Source organism: Oryctolagus cuniculus, chromosome 7, assembly GCF_051225735.1.
Source record: "Oryctolagus cuniculus isolate XC-2025 breed Fujian yellow rabbit chromosome 7, ASM5122573v1, whole genome shotgun sequence".
In the NCBI taxonomy this organism is placed as follows: domain Eukaryota; kingdom Metazoa; phylum Chordata; class Mammalia; order Lagomorpha; family Leporidae; genus Oryctolagus; species Oryctolagus cuniculus.
The window spans coordinates 73911285-73926583 of record NC_142873.1 but is presented as its reverse complement, the minus strand read 5'-3'; the positions used below and the strand labels follow the sequence as shown (position 1 = coordinate 73926583).

The following is a 15299-nucleotide window of genomic DNA, read 5'->3' as shown; positions in this document are numbered from 1 at the left end:
CTTTGTTAATCACTGCTTTATTAAACGCTGTCAAAGAAAAGTAGAGAAAAGATGCAGATCCAGATTTTGAGGAGCCTGAAGCTTAAATAATTTTGAAAACTTTCATTAAGACAAAGAAATTAAAAATTATAAACTCGATTAGATACAAGGGCTTGGAAGTGGTGTGCACCAGTAAGGGCTCTGAGGCTGAAGCTTCGCTCATTTCATGGTAAACGGGGTTCTTTTTGGAGAACAGAGGATAGGAAGGTTTAAGTTACCTAGTCAGAGGCCTCAAGGTTGAGGAAGAAAGAACCTTCAAGACCAAGGGAACAGCAAAGATTTTGAGTGGGGAATGAGTTGGAAGATTTAAAATATATATATATATATATATATATATATATATAGGAGCTGAAATTTAGAAAACAAACCTATTTCCTTGCCTGGGGAAATAGGCAGGAGACAGACCATGGAAGACTTGTTGGTCCAGTTAAGGATTTTTGAACTTAGAAAACATGGAATGACTTCAGAATGATTGAGAACAAAGGAATTAGTAGAGCTTCTGAAGATAAATCTGGGTTTAAGTGGTAACGATGCATGCTGGACTACACTCAATTTGAGAGTTTCTTAGAATTGGATGGCCTATTTGCCACCCTGGCTTTTGCCATTAGCTTCAACGCGGAGCCCTAGTCACTGCTGCTATCTTCATGTCTCTTATAATTGTGAGCTCTCATGTCCTCCCTCAGTTAAAAACTGGGCTTTGTTACAGCCCACACTGCCCTGAACAAATGGCAGTTCTAGGAGCACCAGTGACCAGGTCTGGCCAAGAGGCTTTGCCCTTTTCGTCCTGTTTGGGTTTAAATGAAGCATCACTGGGTGTGGGATCCGGCTTCCCTAGCAGCTCCCACAGAGAGCAGGACACACAGTGCAAAAGCTCAGGGGAAAGCGGAGCCCTGTGGCATGAAATGCCGTGCAAGAAAAACAGGAAGGTGCCAGCAGGACTCCTTAGCTGTCATTTCCTTGGAACTACTCTGAGAAAGGACAACTCCCATGGCATGCCCTGTCCCCCAGAGCTGGGCCATCAACTCCATTTCCTGGTTCAGCTGTGGCCAGCTCTGTCATGTTCTGTAATGCATTTGCTTTCCCTTCTTTCATTTTCCTTTTTCCTCCATCATTTGGATTTGGGATTGCATTCTTTGATAAGCCTTTTGCCCATCAACTTTTTTTAAAAGATTTATTTATTTTTTAAAAGGCAGAGTTACAGAGAGGCAGAGGCAGAGGCAGAGAGAGAGAGAGAGAGAGAGAGAGAAAGTCTTCCATCTGCTGGTTCACTCCCCAGATGACCGTAACGGCTAGTGCTGTGCCCATCTGAAGCCAGGAGCCAGGAACCTCTTCCAGGTCTCCCACACGGGTGCAGGGGCCTAAGGACTTGGGCCATCTTCTACTGTTTTTCCAGGCCATAGCAGAGAGCAGGATCAGAAGTGAAGCAGCCAGAACTCAAACTGGTGCCCATATGGGATTCCAGCACTGTAGGTGGCAGCTTTACTTGCTATGCTACAGCACCAACCTCTTGCTCATAAACTCTGATTCAGGCTTGTTTTTCTAGGCTAACATACATTAAGAAAGAAATGGATTCAAGGTCTACTGAAAGGTTTTAAGAGATTCATTTAAAACCTAATATTGTGAGCCTTCAGTAATGAATCAATTTGATATACAAGTGAATTTCAAAAGGTTTATGGAAAATAGAACTAAAACATGTTTATTTTGGTTCAAAAAATTTCAAAGCCCATGCATAGCTCTCTTTGTAATATACATTTTCCATTATATATCTGGTGAGTTCTTTAAACACTGGACACGTTTATATGTTGAGGCCATTATCTTATTCACCTTTGCTTTGGCTGGTCAGGGAATTTATACCTAGTAGGAACTTCATAAATATTTTTGTATGTAATTGGAATAGGCTATCAACGTCCTGGAAATGTAGCAAACCCTGTGATCAGACACCTGGGCAGGATCATTGATCAAGGTCTAATGATGCCACAAGCTGTGACAAACTCTTCCAGAAGACTTTTCTTTTTCAAAGTGCTCAAAAAACATGACAAAATCACCCCAGGTTGAGAAATGTCCAAAAAGATATTACAATAGTGCACATTTTAAGATAAGAGTAAAAAAGAAGGTATGACTCAGTAAGGTTTTATTTCTAGGTGAAAATGAGTTTTCCTTGAGAATACGTGTACAACAGAGAAGATACAGTGGACACACATTAACTTTTATACACATCCTTTAGTTGCATCCTGCTGTCTAATGCTGCTTCCAAGGGGATGTGAAGGCCTGGGGTCATTTCCTTCCTGAGATACTCCTGGGCTAGCCCAGATTTAAGATTATGGGGAAGACTTTTTAAACTGCAGATTGACCTTCTTGACATGTAAATTGCTCTCCTGTGGAGTGTTTTCAGTGAATATTTTGACTGAACAGAAGGCAATATTTTGTCTTTTTTCTCCCCTTTTTAAATTTTTTTTGTTCTACAGAACTTAGAAAGGGATATTTTTAAAACTATAATTAAAGACATGGGATGCGAAAATATCTTTTTAACTAATATGTTTTCATTTAAAGTCTTTGATTTTTTTTGCCTATTTAAAAATTAATGTCCATTATGAGAAACTAATTTCTAAAGCATTTTATTCTTACAGAAAGGCAGAGAAGCAAGCAGCATGATAAAGCCATTTATCTTAGTCAGCTTAAAATTGGCAAAGCTCATGCCAAGCACAGGCTCTGTGAAAGATTTCATGGTCAATTAGGTAAATACATGTACAAAATGGACCCAGCACCGAAGATCACGAAGCCAATTACTGATCATGTTTAATTTCACCCCCCTATGTCCCAGAAGTCATTTTTCCCCTTATAGTTTAGAAACATTCAAATAAAATGCACAATGAAAATTTTAAACACTATAGACTTTTATAATATTTTATACTATAGAGTCAGTTTGTAAGTATTTTTCTATTTAGTCTCCTACACTACAGGGAGGCTTTCAAGAATTCTTACCTAAGACTATGTGCACTACTTTCTATGACACCATGATGGACATAAATATATATATGTGTATAATTCTATCTGAAATACAAATTTGAGGCACATGGTTAGCTGTTTGCATTTATGCAAGATTCCATTTATATTACAGAAAACCTGCTGACTAGTGTTCCATTCAGTAGCATTCTGTCCTACCTTTTATGCATGTCTATATTCAAACTAGAATAGTATTAAATGAACCTTTTATATTTTAAATATTCAAGAGTTTTATATTCAAAATTTCTTCACTAACTGTCAAACTAGTTTGCCTAAAGGCAAGGTAAGATCAAGTTAGACTCTCAAAGGTAGAATTAAATTTTATCATGGCATCCATCATAATATACATTTGCTTAATATGCAAATAGAGTATATGAATTCAGAGAATAAAGGATTTTTTGATAGTGTATGAAATCCAAGGGATTGCTTTTATAGAATAGATTCCTTTTACATTTACATTTCCATCACTTTAATGAAAACACAGGGTAAACAAATTATAATAGAAATGTTTTAAGTTACATTTTCAATTCAATTTTACTTTGACTGTATTAGTTTTCATGGCAGCTCTTTAAAACTAATAAAAATAGGAGAGAAGAAATAAAATAAATACATGCACACTAAAGAAAGCATTACCTCAGCCTTTCTGGAGAGTTCCATCCAGTCACTTTTGTTGTAACTGCACATGATGCTGGCAATCACAATCTTTGAAAAGAAAAAGGAAAAAACAGAGATTCAAGTAGTTATGCTGTAGTCCACAAATCTGGTTACAAAAATTTGTTTTAATCTGTTGAAAGACAAATCATTAGACAACAGCAGGATAATAGTAAAGCATAGGACAACATTTGAGATTTCAGACATGGTGTAGACTATCGCAAGACTTACAAAATATGAGTCTGGTTCCCCTTGCTCTGAATATAAACAGAACCATTGCCTGGACCAGGCTCATACCATTTTAGAGGGCCAAGGCTAACCTAGACTGACCTCTATCTCATTACACACTTATTGTGTATAACATATGTATAACATACCTTAACATGTTAAATGACATACCTACAAGTCACCATAACAGGAAATATCAGATCATACAAAGAGCAAAATGGGGTAGTTGCTAGATTCCAGGAAATCTTGGGTTGGCATTGATATCCATATTCCATATTGGAGTACCAGTTTTTAGGTCCAAGCTACTCTGCTACTGATCTAGCTTCCTGTTACTGCATCCTGGGAGGCAGCAAATGATTCAAGTGTTTGAGCCATTGCTATCCAGGTGGGATATTTGGATGGAGTTTTGGGCTTCCAACTTCTGTCTGTCCCAGTCCTGTCTGTTGTAGGCAACTGGGGAGTATACCAGCAGATAGAAAATCTCTGTCACTCTTATTCTGTCTTTCAAGTAGACAAAAATAAATAAATAAATGGTTAAAAAAATCAAAACACCAAGCTCTTATCATGCACAACTTTTTTATGTATAGGGGAAAAAGTCCACAAAGTTATTTTGTAGAGGTCATATGTTTTCATCATTGACAGAAGAAGAGAAAGTTGTGATTATATCACAGATAATTCTGAAAAGCAGGGAGAAAAGCCTGTCTTCAAAGTTGGGTTAACTTTTCTCTCCTGAGAGACAATAAACTTGGGCATTGGGTCTCTGCACTTAACAATTTACCTAGGATAAATAGACTGGTGTTTGGCACAGCGTTTGAACACATGAATGAGGTCATCCAAGGTTTAGGAGCAGGGGTTGCCTTAGAAGATCAGCCCTTGCCTTGACTGTTGATGAACAACTTAATATGTTATCCCTCTTAGTATTTTTTTTTTGTTTGTTCTACTTAATACTTTTGGTTGAATACTGTAATCAATACACAATTCTTCTTAACTGCTGAAACTTAACTGAAAAGTGATCGCTATTAAATGTAAGAGTGGGAATAAGAGAAGGAAGAGATGTGCAATTCGGGACATGCTCAAGCTGACTTACCTCAAATGGTAGAGTTAGAAACATACCAGGGGACTCCAATTCAATCCCATCAAGGTGGCATGTACCAATGCCATCTCACTAGTCCCAGTGATCAATTTCTGTTCACAATTGATCATAATGATAGGACTAAGAGCCAAAGGGATCACATAAACAAGAATAGTGTCTGCAAATACTAGCTGATAGAATCAAAAAGGGAGAGAATGATCCAACATGGGAAGTGAGATACACAGCAGACCCATAGAATGGCAGATGTCCTAAACAGCACTCTGGCCTCAGAATCAGCCCTAAAGGCATGCGGATCTGGCTGAAAAGCCCATGAGAGTATTTCAGGCATGGAAAGCCAAGACGCTCTGGGGGAAAAAAAAACAAACCTAAATGAGACATCTCCACGAGTGAGATCCCAGTGGAAAGAACAGGTCATCAAAGAAGGAGGTACCTTACTCTGAAGGGAGAAGAGAACTTCCACTTTGACTACAACCTTGTCTAAATATGATCAGAGTTGGTGAACTCAGGGGGCTTCCATAGCCTTGGCAGCTCATGATAATAGCCTAGGGTGATTACTGAGGCCATAAACAAGAGTGTCAATTTGTTAAGTCAACAACAGGAGTCACTGTGGACTTACTCCACATGTAGGATCTCTGTCCTTAGTGTGCTGTACATTGAGATTTAATGCTATAACTAGTACTCAAACAGTATTTTTCACTTTATGTTTCTGTGTGGGAGCAAACTGTTGAAATCTTTACTTAATGTATGCTAAACTGACCTTCTGTATATAAAGAGAATCGAAAATGAATCTTGATGTGAATGGAAGGGGAGAGGGAGTGGGAAAGGGGAGGGCTGCGGGTGGGAGGGATGTTATGGGGGGGAAGCTATTGTAATCCATAAGCTGTACTTTGGAAATTTATATTCATTACATAAAAGTTAAAAAAAAAGAAGCTCACCCTCTTAAAAGGATTAAACATAAATGAGTGTTATGCATTAGAGAAGGGGGAAAATAAACAATTTGTGAAAATTAATGGTAAATTACCAGATGAGTTGGAGAGAAGAGTGGTCAGGCATTGATCTTCGTGATGGGAAAAAAGATTTAGTTGTCAAAATACACAGAGTTGATAAACAAGTGGACAATTGGGAAGGAGGAATCAAAGGACCTAAGAGAGCATATCTGAGAAATTGTACAGCATTATCAGATAAAGAGAGAATAATCAGAAATATGGAAGCCACCAGAAGCAGCAGGTCTGGATAAATTGTCTTTACAGAGAGGAAGAAAGAGAGAAAAGTATGTGTAGATGGCAAAAGGAGGAAAATTAAGCAGGCCTAATTATTGTTGGTTGGGTATAGTGTTCAATTGTGTCTAGTGAGTCTGCAGCTTTTGAGAATTGGGAAGAAAATAATGTAAAATTGTGTATTCCATGGCCTTTTCTGTTGGGGCAAAATGAAAGTGAAAAATCATGTTATGAATTTCATTTTTAAGCAGAAAGTGTTCATTGACATAATTATTCAACTTCTGTGAGATGCTCTTTTCATCTTTTGCATGGGATCCAATAGGGCAGCAATGCTCAGTCCCGTGATACAACTAAAAAATGGACCAGGAAGGAAAATCAATGGGAGCATTGGCTCTTCCAGTATTGGACCTACCTTTCCTGGTTTAGGTGTGATTGCTCACACGGAGAAAGGCAAAGGTCTAAGAAGCCCATTTGAAAGGGAGCTTCAGCTGGGATTCCCAGGGAACATGTGACAGATTGTCTTCTTTGCTTTCAAAGCACAGATCAGGTAACAAAGAAAAATTTTTAAAAGTTTAGAAAGCTGGTTGGAGGATTTAGGGAACAGACAGAACCTTGATGGTTGTTGGCAGAACTTCAAGGATAGTGTCAGATGCATAGAGATGGGAAAACAGATTTTAGCCATGAAATACTAGTTACCTGTGGCAAAACTGACAAGAAATAGACCTAGCTTTTTAGGGGGTTTTACTGCTTAAACCAAAAGAGGATTAAAAACAAAACAAAACAAAACAAAACCAGGAACAGGCACTGTGGCACAGTGGATTAAGCCGTCCCTTGGGAAATCCTCATCTCATATCAGATTTCCTGGAATATAGTACTCTCTCTGCATCTGATCCAGCTCTCTTCCTGAGAGGGAGCAGGTGATGGCTCAAGTATATGAGTCCCTGTCACCCATGTGGGAATCCCAGATGGAATTCCTGGATCTTGCCATCTCTTTGGTCTGGCCCTGATTGCTTCAAACATTTATGGAGTGAACAGTATATGGAAGATCTCTTATGGTTTCCCTCCCTCTTTGTCACTCTGTATTTCAAATAAATTTAAATCTAAAACACACACACACACACACACACACACAAATGGATTCCCAAAGTTGACAATTTCACATTCCTATACAAACATGCAGTGAGTGGTCCCTCAATACAGCCATAGCTCATGCATCCTCCACTCCACTTCCCCTCTCAGGACACTGTGAGAACAAGGAAGATCCTTCTGGGAGCCAGACTCAGCAAGGCAGATGGGCTGACCAGATAAATCCACTGCCAGGAATGCAAGGCACCGATGGTGGGATATGATATATGCTCTCCACTAGGGACTAACCTGGTTCCTCTTTTCTAAATGGCAGTTTTAATTTTGATAAAGCTGTTTTTGCTTCAAATTTTTATTGATTGTGCCAGGGATGGTTAAAATCATCATTTGCCCTGTTGGTTGCTGTGAGTCATGAGGAGCTACAATTGGGCTTGATGAGGGGAAAGAAGTATCACCCGGAGAATTGTCATGGACAGGAGAGCACTGGTGCCTGTGGATTCACTGGCTGCACGTGATTTGGGGCAGCCTCCGTTCAGTGAGGGATGACCATGGTCAGAGCGATATATTTTGTTAGGTTAAGCCGATGGGTTCTGAGAAGCCAAGCACTGCCCTGATCTCCTTTCCCCATCTTAGAAAAATAAACTCTAAACTGTTGTCCAAAAAGATGGGAAAGTGTCCAAGGCTGGGTTAATCAGACTGATCCCCAAACCACAACGCAGTGTGTTCAGAAGTGTGGGAAGTCCTCACTTAACAATCTCCCTACTGGCACAGATAAGCTACACTAGGACAAACGAAGCAGAGACAGAGGAAAAGGAAGATGAGAGATGGGAGAGGCCCGTGCTGCTGGGGCTCCTCCCGCCAGGTGTTTCCTATACTACTTTTTGGCCTAAGAAAGTTTAATATTTTGTTTTCTATAATTTACAGTTTTGACAATTACTACATGTTAACATTAAGTTGTCATGCTTGAAAAAGCTTCCTTTGTTTTTGCAAAATCAAGTAAATTTAAAGGAAATAGTAAGTTTATACACCATTTTAAAAACACTAAATGGTCTATGCACTGTAAATGTCTTTATCTAGCACCAAGGGATGGTGTGAAAATATATTATGGCATTCTATAGCAGAGGAATAAAAATGGTCAAAAAATCATTTTGCTCTTTATTAAAGGAGGTTGAGAGTTTTCAAAGTCAGGCTGAAAGTATCTAAGGACACTGCCATGATTTCATCTTTCTTTGGTGATTAGAAAGCCCTTCAGTGTTTTGCAGTAGTCAGGTTTTAATCAGGTCAGAGAGGAGAGGTGATTTTTTTTCTAGTGAAAAAAGAGAACTGATAGATATTTTATATTGTAAAACATCATGCAATGTTACTAGCAATGAATATCCAATGAAACATTTTTAAATCAAAGTAGCCATTTTCTATATTAATATTTCACTTAGTTATGCCATTTCTAGTGCTCTATTTTTATGGCTCCTATTTGAAGACATCATTAATTGAGATAAGATGTAAAAGCCACATGCTACATGGTATTTCAACTTTGTATCCAACCTACATTCTATGATACATAGTCTGGTGCTAGATTCAAACAATGTCATTTAAGCAGTTAGTAAGCCGACTGCAAACCTACTATGGCAAGGCACTAAGCAGCACAAACAAAGGGAATCTAAAGCACAGACTTTAAGACTTTGTTCATTCAGGGCCGTTGCTGTGGTGCAGCAGATTAACGCCCTGGCCTGAAGCTCTAGCAATCCATATGGGTGCTGGTTCTAGTCCTGGCTGCTCCACTTCCTATCCAGCTCTCTGCTATGGCCTGGGAAAGCAGTAGAAGATGGCCCAAGTCCTTGGGCCCCTGCACCCACATGGGAGACCCGGAAGAGGCTCCTGGCTCCTCTCTTTGGATCGGCATAGCTCCAGCCATTGCAGCCATTTGGGGAGTAAACCAGCAGACGGAAGACCTCTCTCTCTCTCTCTCTCTCTCTCTCTCTCTCTCTCTGTGTGTGTCTCCTCTCTCTGGGTAACTCTGATTTTCAAATAAATAAATCAATCTTTAAAATAAAAAGACTTTGTTCATTCAACAGTTTCCTGGTATTCCTTGAGTATCTAAATTCCAGTACCTGTTCTATCTCAGAAGTGATGAACAAAACAGAAGATGTCCTTGCCCTCTGAGAACTTACATTCTAGGGTTCTAGGGAAGGAAATGGTTATAATAAGTGAAAACCAAATTCATTAGACCATTCCACATCAAGGTTATTATTACAAAGACAATAACAGAGGCGAGCATAACAGAGAATCATTGGAATGCGCAGTGCCATACGAGGTGCACACAGCATTCTCTGTATTGAGAACCGCAGGGTGAGAAGGTGCTTCGCATTGAAATGTAGCCTGCGTAGTTGAATGAAACCTGGCATTCTAGGTAGAGGTAACTGTATGCACAAAGGCTCTGAGGAGGGGATGCGGGGAATGAGCCAGTCTATGTCCAAGACAGAGAGGAGGGCTGTGTGACTGGAGTTTCAGGAAAAGCATGAGGTACTTCCAAAAGTTTATAAGGAAATGGAATTAAGCATGTGGAGATTTTTTGGTGCAAAAAATTATTTTCCACATTATGCTAGAAATGTACATTCTGGAATAAATGCTAGCCGGATTTCCAAGCTGGTTTGTTCTGAAATAAATTTATATTCAATTTTACTTTTCCACAGACATTCTGAAGTACCCATATATGAGAGAAAATGAGAGAAGCAGGCACTAGGCACAGCTCTGGGAGATGTGAACTCTGTGAGAGTTTGAATTTTACTGTAATGGGAGGCCACTGAAAGGTTTAAAGGAGGGTGATAAAATTATCTAACATTTTCCAAATATGCTTTTACTACTTTTTAAGGGAATGAACAAAGGGTTTAAGGGTAAAAGGCAGGAGTCTAGTTAGCTTGAAATAATGTGGCTTGCATAATATCCATAGAGATGTGGAGAAGTGGATCATTCTGAGCTAAAACCTACAGGTTTGGTAAATGGTCAGATCTAGGGGAGCATAGGGAAAGAAGAAATCAAGGATGACACTCTATTTTTGGCTAAAAACCACTGAACTGTGGGTTGCAGACAATTTACAGATAGAACAAAATCTAGTGAAGAAATGAGTGGAGTGTGTATTATATATTATATATAAAATATTTCGTAAGCACCCCTTTAGTGAAGACATCAATTGTGCCACTGGATAAATGACTGGATTTCAGTAAGGGGCTTAAAGATGAAGAAGCACATTTTAGAGACTTCTGTGTATAATGGCATTTAAACTCACCTGCCTAGGTGACTTCATGAAGGGAACAGAACAGGACAGAGAAACAAAGCACCCAGGGCTAATCTGGAGTCACAGGAGAATGTGGGGTCAAGCCAAGAGAATAAATTGCAAAAAGCAGGTAGAAATCAATTGTCATGAAGCCTCCTCAGAGTTTGTGTAAGACAATGGAGAAAAGCCTGCTGGCTTTGACGGAACAAACAGCACGAGTAACCATTCCAAGAGGAGCTTCCGTGGTGATCTTGGAGAGAACTCAGACTGGAAGAGTTCAGAGAACAGACCCTGAGGAAATGGAGGTGAGACATAAATGCCTCTACCTGTGCTGATGGACCAGCTAAAGCAGAAGCGAAGCAGCAGATGAAGAGTTGTGGCAGGTCTTATGACGTATTTTTTTAAAGAATAATACTTGAGTATGTGTTTATGCTGGTGGAAATGATCTAGAATGTCATTGAAAAGGTAGCAGGCAATGACAAATCCAGAGCACAAGTAGAAGACGGATCCTTTGAGGTGCACTGTTTCTGGTCTGATAAGGTGCGAGAAGGACAGAGAAAAACAGGTTTAAATGCAATCAGGTGTACAGCTATGGAATGGAAATGGTGAATCATTCTTCCCAGTGTTTCCACATTCTTTACCCAGTGTGCACCACTTTCTAGGTAGTGAGTCTCCTGATGAGAGTAAAGAGAAGCGAGGACAGAAATTCAGAACTGTGAGGGATAACACCAGGAAACAGTCATCTGAGGAAATGGGAAAGCCACTTTAATAGATTATGGTACAATGAACAGACCCAAAAATACAAATTTTACTTAATCAATGTGGAAAATATTTTGGGGCGATAAGATTAATTAGTAAAACTGAAAGTAAAAATGACTTACAACATTGGAACACAGGCTGCAGTGGCCTTTACATGGCGACATAAATCACAGGCTTCCTGCACTGTTCTAGAGCCAAGAGCCATCTTATCAAGATGCTAAGATGCTTTTTGGTGCTTAAGTCATTAAAATTTGATGTGCAGCATCAAAAGGCCATTCTTGTATTATATTTTGCTTTGTAGATAATGCTTTTCAATTGCAGTTTTGATGTTCATTTTGACTAATGAATATAACTTAAGGAAATATAAACTGTGTAAACATCTAATTTCCATGAGGCATTAACATTGTAAAGCACATAAAATGTTAACTCTGATAATTTATGAATTAAATTGTGCATGTTTTTTCTCCCTGAAAAAATCTTATAAAGGGTAAAGCCATAGGTGGACACTTACCCTGAAAACAAAACAAAACAAAACAAAAACCCAAAAAACAGGGCTAAATGGTTTCTATTGTCAACCCTCTAAACTTTTAAAGATCAAAATTAATGCATTTTTAAACTGTAATAATTATACTTTTTCATGAAATAAATAATTTTATTAAGCAGTTTATTTTTAAGCTTCTTATACCAAAGTTGGCATACTGGGAACTAAAGTAATGAATAACATGAAACTTCCAATTGGTTATAATGCAGGCTCTCTTGTTAATATCCCATTGTCTTAATGACTATGCTTTAAAATGCCTGTTGGTGGGGACAGTGCTGTGCTCTGTAGGCTAAAGCCTCCACTGTAGTGCCAGCATCCTGTAAGTGATTAGTTTCGAGTCCTTGCTGCTCTACTTCCGACCCAGTTCTCTGCTATGGCCTGGGAAAGCAGAATAAGCCGGCCCAAGTGCTTGAAGTCTCTGCACCCATGTGGGAGACCCAGAAGAAGATCCTGGCTTTGGATCAGCCCAGCTCCGGCCATTGTGGCCATTTGGGGAGTGAACCAGCAGATGTAGGACCTCTCTCTGCCTCTGCCTTTCTGTAACTCTGCCTTTCAAATAAATAAATAAATCTTAAAAAAAAAAAAAAAGGAAAGCTTGTTGGTGTTGTGTTGGTATTCTCTAACTACATCAGGAGCTATGCTGGAAATCCAGTCAATGATTCAGCTTCAAGACGATGTAAATGTTTTAGCAGGGAAGAACTGCAATGTGACAAAGGTGAACAATTGCAAATTACAAGTAGCAGAGGTAGATTTTGTCAAACAAATTTAACAAAAGCATTCCCAACACTACTGGGATTATATTGAGGAGGATAAATAGCTTGGGGCATGTGATTTCAAAGACGTTTAAGCTAAGAATATATGTTTATTAAATATTAATTAACTGTACACATTCAAATTTCAAATGTGCTTTGTGCTTAGTTCAAATACAGGGAAAGTGAGATTGATGCAATTTTCCCTGAAATGAATACTTTGACTGTAGGACATTTAGAGTGAAACTCATAAGCTTTTCAAATTTTATTTGTTCCTTGCTTATTTAATGGTGGTAACTGTGAGTAGGAGCCTTACAAGCTCTCTTTTTAAATACATTTAAAACTCACATTAAAAAATTTATTTGGGGCCCACACTGTAGTTAGACTACTTAAAGCATGGAGAAGTCATATTTAGAGTTAAATATGTTTCCATAAAAATGTTTTCCAACAAAAGAGAAAACCCACCACAGTAGGCCACTCCAGAACCACAGCTTTTTCCTCCCCTTTTGATCAATCCTTAATATACCGTTACCAAGTTTCAGTTTCTACTGTGCTTAGGGACTTATCTCCCCAAGGTTACCAATGACTTGACAAATAACATTAGCTACTTTTCCTCCCAGACCATTACTGGAATTCTCTTCTGCACTTCAGGCTGCTAATCACCTCCAACTTCTAGAACCTCTCTTCATCTGTGCTTGAGAGATAGACTTTTCTTATTTTTCCTATTTCTGTTTTAGCTTTTGCCACCTCTGCCCACCTCTTACACGTTGACATCCCTAGCATATAATTGTGGTCCTCTTTTAGTCTCCCTTCATACACAGCCTTTAGATAACAGCTTTGCAATGATTTCTAAGAATATCCACATGCAGAAAATTCATGTATTCACTTTCAACCTGCATCTTTCCCCTAAGTGCAAAAACTGTTTATATCCAACCATGTTCTAGTGCCTGAATTCAACGAGTATAAAAACCAATTTTATATGTATCCATTGTAAATCTGCTTATTTTTTCACCCTACTTCTAAGCACGACATTTTTGTCCCAGGTTAGAACACAAGGAAGGGATCACCTTTCTTCATTCCTCCCTCATTACCCACATTCAATTATTCCCCAAGTACTCTCTGTTCCATTGGTTCTCAAACTTGGCTGAGCATCAAAATTACCTAGAGAGTTAAAAAATAAATAAAAGGACTCTGAGTTACTTTTTATGGAGCAAAGCCTGGGCATCAAGGTTTTACAAGGATCTATAGGTGATCCTCTGAGCAGGAAAGTTTGAGAAGTGCTGTTTCAGTCTACTTCCCAAATATCTCTTGTCAGTGATCTTGGTTTTCCAACATAACTGTATCAGGTAAGATCCTCACCATTGCTTCCCTAGATTACTGAATTATCTCATTTTTTCATGGCTCCATCTCTTATTGCAGCCTTTGCCATCTGCCAGATCTCTGCAAAGAATGCAAACCTCCTTATATCCCACTTCTGTTTCAAATTCAACTTCAGGATAAATGCAGCTCTTTGATAGACTTTGTGAGAACACAATGCAACTTTTGCTCTGGCCATAATGAATCACTTTGCTTTCTCATTCCACATTCTCTTGACCATATGTCTATTCCTTTTGTCTGAATGAATCTGGAATGGTCCCTATGCTCTGACAGCATATGGTATAATAAAGGAGACACATGTCGATTGATATGAAAATAATTACAGTTATACAAACCAGGATACGGTGAGAGCAGAAAGGAAAAGGTGATCATCAGGGAATGTACTACATATAAGTGAGAGTTAACAGATTCTGAAATCATTCAAATTTATCTATTAGAAGTCAACTAGGAAAAAATAAAAAGAGGAGGAGAACTCTATGTAGAGTGAACAGCCTGAGCAACAGCACAGGATGCTGTCTTTCAGAAACCTTCAACTTGGCTGGCCTCAGGGAAAAGAATGATTGTACCTCATAGGAAGTGGAGTGGGGTGCATAGTTCAGAACTAGATTTACGCAGGCAAAGGACCAACTCCATGACGACCACTCAGTTGAGTAACTGGATTTGAATTTTGGATAATTGCTTCTACTTCATTTGAATACTACCTTCTAGAAGAGTTCTCTGACCCCAATCCTCCCCTGACTGCCACAGGCACTCTCTTCTGAAATTCCTCTATATCTTTTGAATTTCTCTGCTACAACATTTGTTATGCTGCATGAAATTATTGTTTGTTGCTTAAAAGATTATGGAAGGATTTGCTAAAAATGCTCTTCTTCTCATACCAGTATTTCTAGCATCTAATATTTTATTTTATTTTTTATTTTTGACAGGCAGAGTTAGACTGTAAGAGGAGAGACAGAGAGAAAGGTCTTCCTTTTTCTTTTGGTTCACCCTCCCCCAAATGGATGCTACGGCTGACAAGCTGTGCCCATCCGAAGCCCGGAGCCAGGTACTTCCTCCTGGTCTCCCATGCGGGTGCAGGGGCCCAAGTACTTGGGCCATCCTCCACTGCCTTTGCGGGCCACAGCAGAAAGCTGGACTGGAAGAGGAGCATCTGGGACAGAATCCGCTGTCCCAACCGGGACTAGAACCCCGGGGTGCCAGCACCGCAGGTAGAGGACTAGCCAAGTGAGCCATGGCGCCGGCCTAGCATCTAATATTTTGTACCTTGTACATGATTGGGACTTGAGAA

General features: G+C 39.2%; 1 protein-coding gene across 2 annotated transcripts in view; it reads right to left on the bottom strand.

Annotated features, from left to right (window-relative positions):
* Positions 1–15299, bottom strand: part of DPYD (dihydropyrimidine dehydrogenase) — a 962066-nt gene that overhangs the window by 331136 nt on the left and 615631 nt on the right. For both annotated transcript variants that reach the window (XM_008264835.4, XM_089337035.1), the window contains exon 15: positions 3676–3744. In XM_008264835.4, the coding sequence (XP_008263057.2) occupies positions 3676–3744 (69 nt within the window). The remainder of the gene's footprint in view (positions 1–3675; positions 3745–15299) is intronic.